The following is a 17,502-nucleotide window of genomic DNA, read 5'->3' as shown; positions in this document are numbered from 1 at the left end:
GGAAAAAAAAGCGACACAAATGCGCCCTACAAAAGAACAGAGCAGATCACAGCTGGAAGGAAGGCAAACCTTTTAATCAGGTCCTTGAAATACAAGCTGCAGGAAGCTAGAACATTTTGGTGGACTTCAAACTCTTTGCCTTCAACAATAATTTTCAGGTCTGTAAACTCTTTCGCTCTGCGTTGCTGGTTCAACTCCTTCAACATTTCTGCAGAACAGAGAAGACAGACAGTGCCAGGGTTCCCATTAAGAGTTTTTTATTTTTACTTTTTACTTTTCAATTTTTTTCTTTTTTTTTTTTTTTTCTTTTTTTTGTAAAGAAGTAGAGAAACAGGAAATAACTGATATTTTTGTTGGTAAGATTGGCTCAACACAGACAGTCAGAAGTTACAAGCGTAACATATTAAAAAAAAAAAAAAAAGGAAAAAGAAAAAGCAGGAACCAGTAGGTCTAAACAACGGAAACACATAGAGAAAAAAAAGCAAAAACAATCCTAAATTTGGAAAGGTTAAATGAAAACAAAATATTTAAGCATCAGCAAATCAGAAACACAGAGAATGCAATATCACAGAAAAGTTAAAATAATTTGTTATAATAAAAATCAAGAGTTAATGAATTTCTATCCAAATGCAAATAAGCTTTGAACGTACTAGAATAATATTAGTAAAAATATGGTATGATGTAATATGAACTGGATATGGGTCAAAATAATAAAACCACAAGACCTGCAAAAATAACTTAGCCTTAACATAGTAAAATTGTGTTAAGCCTCTCAGTTAACAGAGTAAAATAGTACTTATAAATAATATATAGATTAAATTGCATACACAATTAAATGAATTATCAATACATCTTGGAATATACCTCAGCTCTATAGATTACAACATATACATATCAGAATTAGTTTAAAAGCATCCTTATGATAAAAAATAACCTCACACAGAGAATAAATTACTGCCTTCTATAGTAATTCCCATTTTTTGCACTCCAAGGATTTTTACCATCGCAGCATTTTTATTTTTTAGCCTTCAATGGCTTCATTTACAGCAACAATCAACTTTCACACATCATGAAAGAATTGTAATGATTAAAATAACCTATGAAAGTGTTTCCATCCTGCAATAAAGCACCTACCTTGCTTGATGCCTCCTTTTATAAAGCCTAGTGGTACTAATGGAATGGAATGATAGCATGCCACATCTCCATGTGTGGATGTGAACTGCTGAGCAACGTACATGTTTTATAAACCAGTTGAACTTTTAAGGGTAAGCCTTCCCTTCAATTCTGTGGGCCAAAGTGGCCATCAAGATGAATAATATACTTTTTACCTAGGCAATAGTCTGGCTGTTCAAAAGCCGGTGATCAAGATGATAAAAGAGCTGATTTTAAATACTAAAGAGTTTTCGTTTTATTTTGTTTGCAATAGGTCAAGGTTCTCATTTTCTCACTGTAACATCCTAAGCACATCCTTCTTCAGACAGATCTGTAAATCAACATTTCTTTACATGGAATCCAAAGTTAAAAGGAGCTGGCATGTGTTACTAGAATTAAGTTCAAAGCCACTGTGTCAGGTTTGGGCACTGTGCTGCCAAAGCATTGCCAAATGGCCTTATGAAATAGGGACCCAAATAATCTTTGTGCTCTCCTGTCCCCCAGTGAAACTCCTCAAGAGAGAAACACCAGCGACTAAACAACACAAAACATACAAACATAAACTGCTGTGTCAAAACAAATAGAAGTTCTCCCAAGCCCCAACATCTGTGGCGCACATTTTTCAGGCCTAAGTAAATAAATGTCACCTTGCACATTTATGTCTATTTAATGGAAACACAGTAGTGTCTGAAAGGCTAATTATTCTGTGCTGAAATGGGTCAGTGCTCTCCAGAGAGCAAGCAGATCATTAGAGAGGGCACGGAAGTAACAGCAGGTTGTGTCAGATCTATAATAGAGGAAAATAAACCACTCTGTCCTGTGGGTGCTATAGCAGGGGCTATTTTTAAGGGATTTATCTCAGCTGAAGCACAACGATGGAGGCCCCAGTGAAGGACCATGGATACTCTGGGTGTTTTACCTGATGTAGAGCCCAAGTAACTAACGCCTTTGGTTTCACAGGAATGGCATTATGTCTTTTCTCTGTTGCTGTCCTGCATTCAGCTGGGACAGAGTTGATTCTGCCTCCTTACTGTCTGATACTGTGCTATGTTGAACTTTAGGAGAAAAACAGTGTTGATAACACACCAACATTTCAGTCGCTGCGCTACCTGTTGGGTTAAACCCTGACAGCTGCATATTTTTTGGTGGATTGTAGAGGAAGTAAGTTTCTGTTCCTTTTTACGTACAAAAGACACTTTTCCCTTGGCCCATGTTCCCACTTTCACTTGGGGTACCCATGTTTTCCTCTGGACCAACTTGCTACCATTTCACGCCTTAAAGAAAGTTACTTTCCCCTTTCAACTTTCTGACGGTCTCTCATATCTTCTACTTAATTTCACTTGTGTTTTCTGTCATTCCCTTTTCAAATTTGCCCACCTACTGTCCTCCACCCACAGCAGTGGCGTTTTTCCTATGTTCCCCTTCAAGCTCCTTCTCTTTAGTATCTGTGGCAGCCACTTACAATCTTCCCTGCAGAAGTCTTTCAAGACAAAGGCTACAACCAAGACTAAGTCACCCAAGTTCAAGATTGTATGCACACTTACACAAGAGGTCATTCTCCATCTCACCTCATTCCATTTTCTCCTTATAAAGCTGATGATCAATTACTTTTAGTGTTCAAAGACACAACTGCATAGCAACCACACAAATGGATCCTGTGCTCTGAGAGAGAAGATGAAGGGTTTACTTTCATTCTGACTGGGCTGGGTTTTTTTGGAGGGTGGGCTCAGGGTGAGCAGGTGGTACAGACCATCCTTAACATCAAGACTGTGGCCAAGATGGCTGAATAATGAGAGCCGAAGTTCAGCCTCTCAGTGATGGAAGCTCTCTGTGCTATCTGCTGTAAGTGTGCGAGCTGACTGGAACATCTAAACCCTCAGATAGCTCCCCAGGAAACAGACTCATTACTTGGACTTTCCTGAACACCCTTTAATTACATCCAGTCCTGCAGTTCCTGGTCCCAGTTTCTGTTTACGTACTTTCCACACTCCAGTGTGTTTTACGCCACATGCATTCATTAAAGGATGCAAAGCACAAAACACAGGTCTGGAACAGCTGTGCCATTTGGCTCATAAGAAAGAAATCAGAACAAGCCCTAATCAGAATTTGGAGCTCCCTTTTCCCATTTGGAGGAACTAATTCCTTCCTTTACCCCAGACTTGTCATGCTGCCCTCTACAGAGCTGACTACACACAGTCCCATGTTTTTTGCAGTTCAGTTTCTGAACCATACAGAGAAGAGGCAGGTGGAGAGGAGAAGGAAGTCAGGAGACTGCATTGATTCATCGATCTTCCTAGCCGAGGCCCCTTTGTATTGCTAAATGACTAGCAGGCATTAGTATTGGACACAAGGTTATATCAGAACGGGCCCTCATTCTCAGACTGTTTGTAATGCTCACACTGTGCTTAGCCAGGCATTAATGATTTATGAGGGCTCAGGATGAGCTGCAAAACAAATTTCTTCACCAGGTAATAATGCCTGCCGATGAGTTGTAAAAGGAGAAACAACACAGTGCAGTCCTGGCAGTGAAAAACGATCCCGACCATCTCATGCTGGTCTTTCTTCTGGGTTCCTCCTCATTTCCAGCTTTTTCTCCAAGACATGGAATTCCCTGAAAGACTCAGAAAGGGATATGCTGGCTATTTCCTATTGTTTATTCCCCTGGTCTATTTGTTCATACAGAGGTTTTACTGTTCATCTGCTTTTGTCTCATTTGAATTCTTTTTTTAAAACAGATACAGATAAAAACGGAGTGTAATGACTGTTAGGGGTGTCAGTAGAGTGGGAACTCCTGTTCTCTCTTCCCAGAACATCACAGGAAATACCCACATGTCCATAATAAGGAAGGAATAGGAAAGAATCCTCCTTCCTCCTCCCGGCTTCATACAAGCTTTGGGACCTCAGAAACCAAGCCAGTCCTTTCTATCCATCACTGCTGATGCTCAATCATTCTCAAAGGCTAGCTGAATGTTTTCCTCATAAAGAAGTACATAATAGGCACCAGCATGTTATTCCATAATTATAAGAGGCATATTGCTGAAGGACCTGAAAGGGACTTGACCTGAAACCTGCAGCTGAACATCTCTGTGGAGCTTGAGAAAGGAAGCACTCGCTATATTGCCATTTCAGCCTTCATTTCATTGCCTGGGGGCACTTTAACATAATTATATTGAGAGTCCCAGAGACAATATGGGTCAGGAGGTACAAGTGACTTTCCTCACGTCACTAACGGAGAAGGAAGAGCTCAGATGCTTTGATTCCTGGTCCCCAGCTCCACCCACTGCAATACATTTTCTTCCTCTTAATTAATGGACAAATTACAACTGAAGAGCCCATAAGCCTTGGATCATATGTAGGACCAAGAACAACTGCGTAATTGTATAGATCAAGTAATGGGAACAGAAATTATATAATAAATCTTATTTTTTTAATTACTTATGATCGGATGTAAAAAGGAAAAAGGAACTTATTCCCCAAGTTTATTTATTCAGTATTTCACGTGCTTTGGAGACTGGACGCCCAGTCAAAGATTCTCTCCAATGCACACTCCTGTGGCACAGTGGAAGCTCTTGAGTTTCTTTCCACTTTTAATGAACAAAAATTTATTTCAGCTTAAATTCGGACAGATGAGGTTTAAAGAGGGGGACAGCAAGCAAGAGCTAAATTGTAAAGAACTCTGAAATATGGAAGAACATTTCTTACAAGTAGTGTTTATAAAAAGTTGCTGGGAAAAAAAAAAACCCTATTATAAAACAGCAAATGGTAATTGGTGAAGCATCGCTAATTGTTCCTGAGAAGAACATGCAAGTGCTTACCCATGCTTTCATGATTGGTACAGAAAATGGGGGGGGGGGGACGGACGGACGGACGGACGGACAAGAAAAGTTACCTGAAAGAAAATCCAATTACTTTCTTGCCTTAACAAGTAGGGAGATTAATTCCCAAGGTTATGTTATAAAGTTATAGTTATGAAAAAGCAGCATTTTAACCATTCAGTGCCAGCACTGCAAACACTTGCGCATTCTGATAGATGGTGGTATTTTGAAAGCCACAAGAAATTGTGTGATGACACAAAATATCCAGCTGTCAAATGGGGGTTATGAGTCATGGGAAAGTGTGTACCACAGTGAACCTGCCTTACTGAATGCCACAAGAACTCATGATTCTCTAGTGATTTTCAAAAGTTTCTCTTTCTCCCCACTGCAACACCCAAAGCCTAACGCGGGCCAAAATTAGATGCTCCATTTACCCTTGCTATGTAGCTTGAAGCAGCTGCAGAGAGGCAGTAACCAAATGCCTTGTTGCATTGTCAGACCAGTCTGATAAGGTTACACATTTGTACTTCGCTCTGCAGCAGCTGAGGCTGTTGTCTGCTCTACTGAGGCATCTTGACACTGCAAACTCAGCCACAAGTGATCAACATCCTTTTGAGACTCCAGCAATTATTGGGCAGGGACTCAGTTGTCTCCTGGTTGACAAATATCCTATTGGTAAAATTATCCTCCATGCAGTGTGAAGACAAGCAAACATCTCTGGAGAAAAGCTTTTAAGCTTGGGACTGAGAACAAGACATAGTTCTTATTTTACTACTATTATTTTTAATCTGAAAGGGAATAGCAACAGAGAAAAAGGGGAATCATAGAATCATTAAGGTTGGAAAAGACCTCCAAGATCATCTAGTCCAACCATCTACCTATCGCAGTGTTGCCCACTAAACTATGTTCCTTAGGACCACATTCACACATTTCTTGAACACCTTCAGGGACAGTGACTCAACCATCTCTCTCTGGGCAGCCCGTTCCAGTGCCTGAGCACTCTTTTGGAGAAGTTTATCCTAATATCCAACCTGAACCTCTCCTGAAGCCAGGTGGGAATCAAATGAAGATGTCTCAGATACCACCCCATCATTTTGAGATTCCTTCCTAAACCCTAAAGACTGTATTGTCTTCTCCCCTGGAATTACTAAGGGAGGTTAGATAACCTGAGAAGAACCGCTCATTGATTTTTTCACAGAAGGTGAGAAGTAACCTGTTACAGATAAACAGTTCCTCCTTTTTTTTCCAATCGAACTCAACTGCAATTGAACTCTGTCAAGGGCAGAAGGTGAGGTGGCACAACAAAGCTGACTCCCCTGCATAGGGTCATTTCTTAGAGAGGGGGGGGAGCTGATGAATGGGGAGCTCTTTCATCCTGCATTGTGATGAAGTGCAACGACAGAAAATGACTTGGCTCTGTCCTCCTCTCCCGGTCTCTGTTGATTATGGGGTTTCTTCTCAGGATGCCAGCCTCCTCCAAAGGCCCCCAAAAGCAATTGACCACTTGTGGCTCTCTCCTAAACATGATGTGTTCTGAAGCCCTTAAGGCAGATGAAATAATGAACTGGTAAGTGCTTAACATGGACAACAGGAGCACTACACCCCCGAGCAAAGGCTCAGTAAGACTGTGCCCTTCAGCCTCTGCATCCCAACTGCACTCCCTCTGAAAATAGGACGTAGGCTGATAATGAGGTATCCCTGCTGGTACAGCTACACCAATCCTGAAATAAGCCTACAACAGTCGTCTTCTGATGAGTTTTGTTGGCACAGAAATGCAAGGCATGACTTTTTTCTACTCCAGAAACATCTATGGCAGCAGGACTTTATAGCACAGACCAACCTATCTGTATTTTACTGACACTATTGCACACCTCTGCTATGAAAGAAAACAGGAACAGATGCTGGAGATTGGGAAAATATTTTAAATTCCATACTGAACAGCACATATGAGGCTGCATATGATAATTCTGCTCAAAGAATTGTTGGCAGTGAGGTGCCCTGCTGGGCTAAATAATTTTTCACTGTTCACGTTGACGAACTTTTCACACCTTATTGCAATGAAAAAGGGTCATCAAAGTCAGCTGCAATGTTTACTCACTTGAGGAAGATAACTACAACTCTATGTGTAAATGGAGCCGTTATAAATGTACTAGAAACTTAGGGAAGTCACAGCACCATGTTTTGAAAACAATTTTCAGGCTATTATCGTCACTAGAACTGACATTAGGAGGTGCCTCAAGGATGTCCTCACACATTACAGAGTTGATATTTTCAATGTTAGACTACAGAACTATTTCAACACATTTTCTGTTTATATTGAGTTGGATGACACCCCTAATTTCTCAAAGATGTACCTTAAATGCAACATTGGAGAGATTCTGATACCGGAGCTTGTGCATAAAAATGACCAAAAAGAATAAGTTTGGGGTCTATAAAAAAATCTTGGCATTCTGACTTATAAGGTGAACACTTCTATGGTACCCATGCCCACTAATTTATAGTCGTATGGGGTTACAAGTGAAACATTGAGCATGTGCGACTGGCTTTGAAAATGAACTGTATTTACACTATATATCTGGATGCACAGGAAGAATGAGAAAAAAAAAATAAAAATGGAGACCATCAGATTTGTTTCCCAACACAGACTGTGATCCATGCAAGCAGAAGCAGCAAGACCAAATGAGCCAGCACAAAAGCACCCAGTGGCATGCTGAGATGAAAATGGAGCTTCCTGTAACAGGATCTGCTGTTTTTTTCAGGATTCACCTCTGATCAAATAGCAAGTTGGCTGCAGCCTGTTCTATATTGGCCTGTTCTATATTGGCCAAGGCAACAAACCCCAGAGGCTCCCAGCAAATTGCCAGCCTGGCCCCCTGTTCCGTATATAACATGCCACTATTTCAGTTAGCACTGTAACTTGATTTCCAGGCAGACAATAATTTTCTCTGGAGACAAAATAAGAGGGAGAGAGACAGACAGAAAGAGAATGAAAAAAAACCCCTGTGAGTGCTGGAAACACAGAATAGCCCAGATTCAAAGAGAAATTTAGTTCTGATTGTTTTATTTACCAGCAGACAGCCTTGAATATCAATACACGCTTAAGGGATAGCTAAAATATTTATTACTATGTGATTTGGGCTGGATTCAGTATTACCCTAATTGCTTGTAGCAGAAGACTAGCAGATAGCTTTTAGACCTTTTTGATCTCTTTATGTAGTGCAAGGCATTAGCTAAATGTTTCCTCATTTTGAAGGCTTTGAACAAGAAGCACCCATCTGTGAAACCAACAGCGTAATCAACGCTGCTGACATGTCAGCAGCAGTCAGGGGCTGACCAGTGCTGGTGGTGGAAGAAAAGCTGTGCATTGTGTGCTACCAGCAGTCAGGGGTGTAGGAACAGCAGGCGGACACAAGGCTCCTTTCCCCAAATAAGAAAAGATGACGGCTTTCTGAAAATAAATCAGTGATGCACACAGTACAAATTGCAAACATTAGTGAGGAGTAAGACAATAAACACAACTGTAAGGCACAGCACCTGACAATCAAGGATTTCAAAGCTCTTAACATACATTAATTAAATAGCATTTGTGACCTCTGCCCATCGCAAAGGCAGTGCTGCCTATTTCAACTGAGTAGGGCTTATTTTTTCTTACATATTTATAATTAACACAGTGCTTTGAAATACACCCATCTTCCCTGATCAGTGGCAAAACACTTATCCAGTATTTCACACTACAGCAGTATATAGATACCCAATGAAAGCAAATAATGAAAGCACAGACCTTCGGTACAGGGATCCCACCCTCTGAAGAGATTTTATACATCATCTAAAGATAATAAAGTAGAATTGGGCGTATGTTATGCACTGGGTTAAATGCATGTGACAGCACCTCTTGGTCTAGTGGGCATCTCATACATAGAGAAGTGCTCTTTTATACAGACTGCTTGCATAGTGACTCCCGGTGATTCATTGCACTATCAGAATAGACAGCTGTAATCAAATGATGCTAAATAAAAAAAAAATGAAAACACTGCCAGACCCTCCCTCAGGTACTCTGGAATGGAACAACTTTGCTCCACCGATCGGCTCTATGCTCTACAGCTTCAGCTTGTAGCAGTGCTGCACTCGTGGTCACCAAGGTTGTGACAATAATGGTTAAATACAGGGCTGCTCACTTACCTCATTAATAGAAATGGCAACAGGTTTGGAGACATACAAATGATCTTTTTGTGCCCCATGAGCTGGGGCAGGATTGCAGAGATCTGAAGGCACAATACGTCGGAAGTGGAGGCAAAGGAAAGCTGCAGAAATGAGCAGCTCACAGAAACAGCCCTCTGGTTTTTCTGTGTTGTTAGCTTTAGGAACATGGCACAATATGGTAAAAACTTCGTATTTGTCAGATTCTCTTCAAACATCTCCCTACTTATCACCTTTCCAAATCTCTAGGTTATACCTGTCCTAAAGATGTGAAAGAGTTTAAAATTGATTATTATTATTTTTTTTTTTAGCTTTTCTAAGCACTGTAAAGTTTTCCAAGTGTAACAGCGCTGTATGTTTTTAGGAAATGTTTTGTAAAATGTCCCCCTTGTTCCTGCTCAGCTCCTGTTTCCCCATAGCAAATTAAACCTAAGTTTTTAAGCAAACATTTCATAGAATCGTAGAATTATAGAATGGCCTGTGTTGAAAAGGACCTCAAAGATCATCTGGTTTCAACCCCCCCTTCCACAGACAGGGTCACGAACCACTACACCAGGCTGCCCAGAGCCACATCCAGCCTTTTGAAAGCACTGCTGCTACCATTAGGTATTTTTACATAAATGCTATCAAAATCCCATTTTTGGTATCTGCGTGGAGAGTGAGTTGGTGCAGCACAGCACGACAATACGAGCTGTGACTGCCTGGTCGTGTTAGAAGCCACTGAACTGCAAATGTTGTTTATATTCAGAGAGGAACAAGTTATTGGGAGGCAGTGACGTAGCTGCCTCACCAAAGCCAGAATTAAAAAAAAAAAAGCCACTTTTATAAAGTCTGATTAAGATTAAAGGACAAAGATATATTTAATTAGCACTGAAATGTTAGGGTTCTCCAAGAATTAAACACGCTTCTAAACATTGTTTTGTGAGCTGAACGACTGTCATACGATGAAGATGGTTGATAAGACTTGGCTAAAACATTTCAGATGCAAACGAAAATAAAAGGACACCTCAGCAAACACAGCCAATAAGCCAGAGTCAAAATTTCAACAGTGAAGACAATATACAAATTTCACAATAATTTCATCATCCAAAAATATCACTAGGACCAACCCGCAAAGGCACCGAACCCGTGAAAGGATGACAACAGGCAATTTTGAATCTAGACAAGCATGAAAGAAGCATGTTTTTCTCCTTCTGGGTAGTTATGGAAACAGAGAGATGTAAAACCCCTCCTAACTGAACAAGGGCTTTTTTCCTCCCTGCTCCCATCCGTAACTGTACAGCTGTCACCACAAGCCATCCTGCTCCCTGCAGCCAGCGGGGAGGGAACAAAAGGGGCTGTGAAGCAGCTTCACTTCAAATGACAGCCTCACCAGGGCTCCCGCTTGCACTGCGAAGACAAAGTTGTAAAGTTTTACGGAAGAATTGAAGTGAATTTCTCTTCTAGAGGTCTTTGTGGAAATCAAAGATCTGTTTTAATTTCAGATACCAGCAGCTTCTTGTCGCTAACGACGGAAATACGTAGAGCCACGGCTCCCCAGTGGGAGAGTGCAGATGACAGGGGTCCTTAGGCACGTGCATATAAGAAGGGTAAAATATATAAAGTCAAACATTAACTATTTCCAGCTCTGAGTGTTCAAGACTCTGTGAAATGTTAAGAAATGCCAAGGGCTGATGTGGAAAGCTGAAACCACATCGATTAGGAGAGGAAACGCACTGCAGCTTTATGTAAACTGAAACTAATGGGGTTTAATTTAGATAGAAGATTCTGAATGGAAATGACTTGTCTGTCTTACCACGGAAATCACAAACACACCTATACAGGGGGCACAAAACATTGTTTTGGTGCACTCAAGTGGGAGTCCACTTAGTCCGCCAATTCCACTTAGCCAAAAGTCACAGCAGCATTCCTAGTGGTTCATTTGGTTGAAATGAGGATCTAATTTTGGTTACCAACATTTAAATGGAAATTGATGTTTGTCTCCAAGCTGTTTCACCGTGACATGCTGAAATGGAGCCTGTTAACCCAGAGGACAGAGCTGCCTCTGAGATCCCATTGAAGGGCGGATTCCTTATTGCAACCCAAACTAAAGTGATGAGACCTCCAAAAGAAAAATAAGTGCTGCTTATGATCCATGGCTTTTCTGATTTCTATTTTGCATTCTTCAGGAACAACATTGGCGACTATTTACCTTGTCTTCAGTGATGTTCTGCCCTGTGACACAGAGCAGAACCTGGTGCCTCTGACTAGCGTGAGCGGCACGTCTGAACTGGTTTCAGGAGAGATAATTATTGTAATTTAGTTTATTATTTCCCATTCCTCTAGACCATTAATTTTCATATATCATATACATATTTATGAAAATTACCGTACTTTTAATTAACTATATGGTATTAGCAGTTTGTATATATAAATGAACAACCCCGGGAACAAACTCATTAAAAATCTAATGCTCAGCTTCAAAGGCTTCAGGATTTCACCACTCCGTGTACCTCCCTTCTCCCTGCTTGGCCAGCAGAAGGCAAACACATAGAAGAACAAATTCCTACCCATGTGAAAGCTGCTCCCTACTTTTCTCAGGAAATGCCAGTACTTTGACAGTTGGGTTTCTCTTCCTGTGTCTGTGTGAACCCTTCCATGGAGTGAACATTTCACGTTCTGTTTTCTTTTTCTTTTTAGCTTTTTTTTTTGTTGATATGTACATTTTATATTACTTAATGGTATGTTGTTGATAGGGACATTAAGACACTATTGTCACCTCTGACGTCTTTACGTTAATTTGTGAGCATTTTTCTAGGTCATTATTTTTAATTAATACAATAAATTCGTTTATTTGTATTCTAAATGTCAATCTGTTTTAATCCTAACACAAATACAAAACACTGACCTAGAAAATAAGATGTTATTCTGTTATTAAATAGCATCAATGTAATTAAGAGCCTGGTATTCTAAAATGAAAATGGTGTCTGCCCATTTTATGTTGTAATGAACTATCTAATCTACTTGCTACTAAAATTGTATTAAGCTGGATGACAAATATGTTCTCAGAAAAAAAAACAAACGAACACCACAACATTTCTCCAAATGAATTCTGAAATAAGTTGCTTGTTAATTAAGTGACTTCTGAAATTAGCATTATTTGGAAAAAATAATGGCGTCTTACATCCAAAAATACTTACAATGACCATTTATGTCCATGAAGACACCATGGGTACTGTATCAGGCAGCTGCTGTTTATCAATAAGCAGAGGCTGCTTTAACACCATTACATCTATGCAATAACTGGTGGAGCTACACTGATGCGAAGCCTGTGTGAAGTGACAGTATTTACCAGTTCTAACCAACACACCAGTTCAACAGGGAAATTGTTTTGGTATATTTTACAGTACTCCACTGCTGAACTTTAAAATAAATACAGTTCTATAGATAGATGCTCTCAGTACTATAAAAGGAGCATTTTTTCTTGATTTCCTTACATGTTTTAATGTTAATTTTTGAGTCAGCTTAACGTCTTGGGTTTTGTTTAGTTTTCCTTTTTTCCCTTAAGTGTTACATCTTTATCCTTCAACTCCCTCTGTACTCTTGTGATTTTCTCCTAGCAGTATTTTTTAAAAGTAGTAATATATCACTGCAGAATGTGATTAAGATAATTTGGTGCATTTCTAAGGACATTAAATTGCTAGACTAAAGTGTAATTTGGGTAGGCTGCAACTTTTTAAAAAAAAAAAACATAATGCTCTAAGTGCAAAATAAAGCTGAAGATGAAGCAGCAGCTCTGGAGTCTTTATCTAGCAAGAATTCTAACAAATGAAAAAAACAAGATGTAGATGAAATTTTGCAAAATGTCAGAGTAACTTTTGAGCCTGGGACTTAAGAGCTCTTGATAATTTAACCTGCCTATAATTTGTCACAGTGAAAAACAATGATTTCTCCTGAAATAATAGGGTCAACTCACATTTGTCTGATCTAAGTAATGTCAAAGGTTAAAAAGATAAAGCTGGAAGGCAAGTACCTGTTCTGTAAAATGGCCATTCAGCACCTGATTGGAGCTGTAAATCTCTTGTTCTGCTGGGAATGACAACTCCATATAAAAATACATCTATTTTTGTACAGGATTGTCTCAATCATACAAACTGTGCATCATTTTAACACCAGACTTCAGTACTGGTTTAACTGGAAAGAGAGCCAGAGTTCAGAACTGGAACTGGGAAGTCTAAGTATTCTATGGTTATGGTTGTTCCTCTGGAGCTCACGTACCCAGATGTAACCAAAACCAGCTCTTTTACACTTGTTAGCATTCAATCTATAAATGAGGGAAAAAACACAATTATGGAGTATTGAATAGAGCTTCTAGAAAGGAAACATTCAAGAAACGACTCAGTTTGGAAGCATTCAAAGTCAGGCTGGATGGGACTTCATGCAACCTGATCTAGAGGGAGGTGTCCCTGCCTATAGCAGGGGGTTGAAACTAGATGATCTTAAAGGTCCCTTCCAACCCAAATCATTCTGTGATTGTATTCTATGAACAATCATTTTCATGTTCTTTAGAAAGTAAGGAGAGAATAAACTTGATGCATGCTCAGACACTGGTGGTGCACCAACACAATGCCTTCCCTGTGCCAAAAAACAAAAGTAACAACTACCACCAATATATTGAATATTAGAAATCATTTTTTAATATGTGATAACTCAACTGGTCTAGATCCATATAAAACCCACTGGGGAACAATGCTGGGCTTCCAATGGGATGTACCAAGCCATGTCAAATGGAAGGCATGTTCATAAGGGTAAAAAGTGGGGGTCAGGAGCATACAAAAAGTCTTGCAACATTAACTGGGCAAAGCAGGGTTGTTTTAGGGTTGGACTAGAGGCAGAAACTTGCCTGCAAATTTGCCTGCAAATGCTCAAAGAAGTTGTTTAATAATATGAAAATCACAAAGTACCTCACACTTACCAACTGAAAGTGATCCAGGAATGTTAATAGCTGCTATGTTACAGTTAAATCCTCATATACCAGTCCAAGTAACTCGAAAATAATGGAATCATAAAAAAGTAAAAAAAGTTACACAACTTCCAAAGTGACAGGTATGATGAGAGAAACCCTCTGGTACATTGGACCTTCCTCAAAGAGTCTTTTTCCTCCCATGAAAAGAGAATTGTAACTATGCAGCTGTGGCAGATGTCACCATATGAATATTTATATATCCAGAGGATATTTTGGTCTACCTCACCAGGCATTGTTAATATTTGAATAGATTAATCAAAGCATGGAGTTCACAAAGCAAACTGTCCCCTCACCTCCTCAAAGATGGATGCGGCTCCTATTCTGAATGATGTGATTGAAGCTCCTGAAGTACTCAACCCCAGAGCTCATGACTGCACCCCCTGCTCAGGTATCTCCCTACCATAAATGGGAGTGCAGGATGGTGGGCTTCGAAAGGACCTACTAAGGGCTTTGAAAGGAACCAGGGCACAGAAGCATTCCCTTAAACTTGTGTTTAAGCTTGTAGATTGCCCCTTCCAGCCGTCCCAAGATCCCACTCCTGTAACTTGTACATGAGACAACAAATCCCTCCTGACATGGTACAGCATGGTACCATCAGCTTAAGTCTCCTTTAACTCAAGTTACTCTAAATCATATTTCTGGCATTCATGCAAAGAACTTCCCAAGCCATTGGTCAGGATGAGTTGGAGGAAAATGCAACAACATATTTTTAATGCATTCTTTTTTTTCCTGAAGGTATAGAAAATTCAGTTTGCATGAACAGTGGTAACACAACAAAACTTTTTTAAACCAGGAATGAAGTAAAGTTTCTTTTTCAGAAACACGCTGTTATGTAGACATACATACGAACAGGCAGTGACATTACTGTGGGAGGAATCTAAATGGCATTAAAGCAAGAATACACTTCAAATTGCTTTTCATGCCTTAAAAAACAGCAAAGGAGAACAATGTACTGTACATGCCTATTCATTTCTACTAGACTGGAAAGTAACACAACTCTTGTCTTCATCACTTTCAAGCTGAAGCATTCATTTTGCATACCTATTTTCGGGTTTATAACTTCACACATAAGATACACATGCAGTGGCAAAATATACTATTAACTAAGTCTTATTTCCCTATTTTAATGGTATCATATGTGGATTGATGTTTTCAACGAGAAGAATCACAGCTGTCCTTGGGTGACTGAAAAATAACGGAGCTATCTTTATTAAAATCTGTGTTATTATTTTTTCTTAAAGGAGAAGCGGGGCATTCTTGGAAAATCTACTAAACATTTAAGAAAAATATCTGTGCCAGGTGCTTTTCCTCAAGGCCGGGAAGTGCTAGGAAGATCTTTGATGTGTCAGCTCTGACAGTTGTTTCTGTCCACCTCTAGCACTGCAGCAGACGGTTGAGGCTGAGATCATTTTTTTTCTCAGCAGTCCCACTGGTACAAGACAGTACAGTGCTCCCCAAAATATCTCGTATTAAAATTAAATTGTGATAAACACTCTTGCATACTTTTACACATTTTTGTCTGGAATTAAGGAAAAGGTACATATTTTTGGCTGGAATTAATCAAATCCATGTTCATCTGCATAAAAGGCATTTTGCCTTGACTGAGCTATCCAGCCGCCAATCCTCAGTCAGATGGGCACCTCCAGAGAGGGAGTCTTCTCCGTTCCTTAGACATCTGTTTCAGCACAGCTGGGTTTCCCCCAGGGTTGTCCATCTCTCCCTATTAAGCACAAAGGAAGGCTAGCTGATTAGCTTTGATTAGCAGTCTGCAGCTTTAGACTCCTTTGATCCAGCTGTGTTGCCTCTCGCCCGTTGCAAGGCGAGGGAATTGCTGTGGGCAGCCCGCTCCGCTCCTGGCGGATGAGGAGCACCAGCATGAAGGTCACCGTGCATATGCTGGCAGCTGATTAGGACCAAAAGAGGTCCCCCGATCTGGGGAAAAGCAGCATATGACATTTTTCCCTACTTGAGAAGTCACTGGCAGGAACGAAGAGGCTTCTGAAGCTGTAAAATCTCTGCAAGTTATGAGGAAAAGCATGTGATCTGAATGTAAAGAGGAAAAGGGGAATTCAAATAGAAAGAGGAGGAAGTTTAGGGTTTACTTTTGACAATCAGGCTGTTGGTGCGGGCATAACTGAGATGGAAAACTGTGACAACACACAGGCTGGATGACTGCCTTTGAATAGTAGCTATAAACAGCTGGCCTAGTCCGCTTCAACTTTCATCACAGAATTGCCATTCAGAGCCTGGGAATATTTGCTATCCGAAGTCATATTGAAGAAACAGAGTAATGAATGGTTTGTATATCCACAGAGATTGAAGGAGCACGGTAGCATATTAAAGAGATGGGAAACAGAGCTAGATATGCAGAGGAAGCAATTTATAAGTATTCAGGAAAGCTTGCTTGTAATCCGAACTACTTTATCAAAAAAGTAATATGAATGAGCGCTGAATGAACTTGAGACTTTATCTGTTTGTGTGTTCCACCACAGTGATGGTGGAACCACCATGCTCTGCCACTTGCTGCTGGCTGGACTTCTTAGAATCACAGAATCACAGAATGGTTTGGGTTGAAAGGGACTTTAAAGCCCATCCAGTCCCAATCCCCATCTGTTGGCAAGGTTGCCACCTACCAGCTCAGGCTGCCCAGGGCCCATCCAATGGCCTTGAACACTTCCAGAGATGAGGCATCCATAAGCTCTCCAAGCCCCCTGTGCCAGGTCCTCACCGCCCTCTGAGTAAACAACTTCTTCCTAACATCTAGCCTAAATCTCTGCTTGCTTAGTTTAAAATCATTCCCCCTTGTCCTATCACTATCAGACAGTGTAAGAAGTCCCTCTCCATCTCGTTTATACCCTCCCTTTAAATACATGAAAGGCAATGAGGACTCCCCAGAGCCTTCTCTTTGGAGCTGCGGTGCGTGCCCTCCAACGCGTGGCCATCAGATCCCAGCCAATGAGGACAGGCACAGAGCGATCTCTGCGGCCTCGTGTGACAGTAACGCTCATGACGCTGACAAATTACGGCTTCACTCCAGCTCTGGAAGTCCAGCCGCGTCCTCTGTGGATTTTATCAACAAGCAATACGGCTCTGCTTTCCTTAGGAATACACACGTATCATTTTAAACACGAAGAGCAGCAGCCAGCCTGGGACTCTGCATTCCGGCTTTGCCCTGCCTATCCCCGCTGACAAGGAGATGCTCCGGTGCTGCTCTGCCAGGACGTCATTTTCCTTCCACCCCGCAGCAGGCAGGAAGGCATTTGAAATCACAGCGCAACCCTGACAGGAGCTCCAAAGGCTTTCATGGCCAGCAGAAAGAAAAGACAGAGAGGG

At 40.7% G+C, this 17,502-nt stretch overlaps 1 protein-coding gene across 1 annotated transcript in view; it reads right to left on the bottom strand.

Moving 5' to 3' along the window:
- Positions 1-17,502, bottom strand: part of KLHL29 (kelch like family member 29) — a gene marked incomplete at both ends in the record, with an annotated part of 244,358 nt that overhangs the window by 69,191 nt on the left and 157,665 nt on the right. The window contains one exon of the mRNA XM_079550118.1: positions 70-208. Within this exon, the coding sequence (XP_079406244.1) occupies positions 70-208 (139 nt within the window). The remainder of the gene's footprint in view (positions 1-69; positions 209-17,502) is intronic.

The sequence above is a fragment of the Tetrao urogallus genome, assembly GCF_951394365.1.
Source record: "Tetrao urogallus genome assembly, chromosome: 2".
NCBI lineage: Eukaryota > Metazoa > Chordata > Aves > Galliformes > Phasianidae > Tetrao > Tetrao urogallus.
The sequence above is the reverse complement of the archived record's forward strand: the minus strand, read 5'-3'. Positions and strand labels throughout refer to the sequence as shown.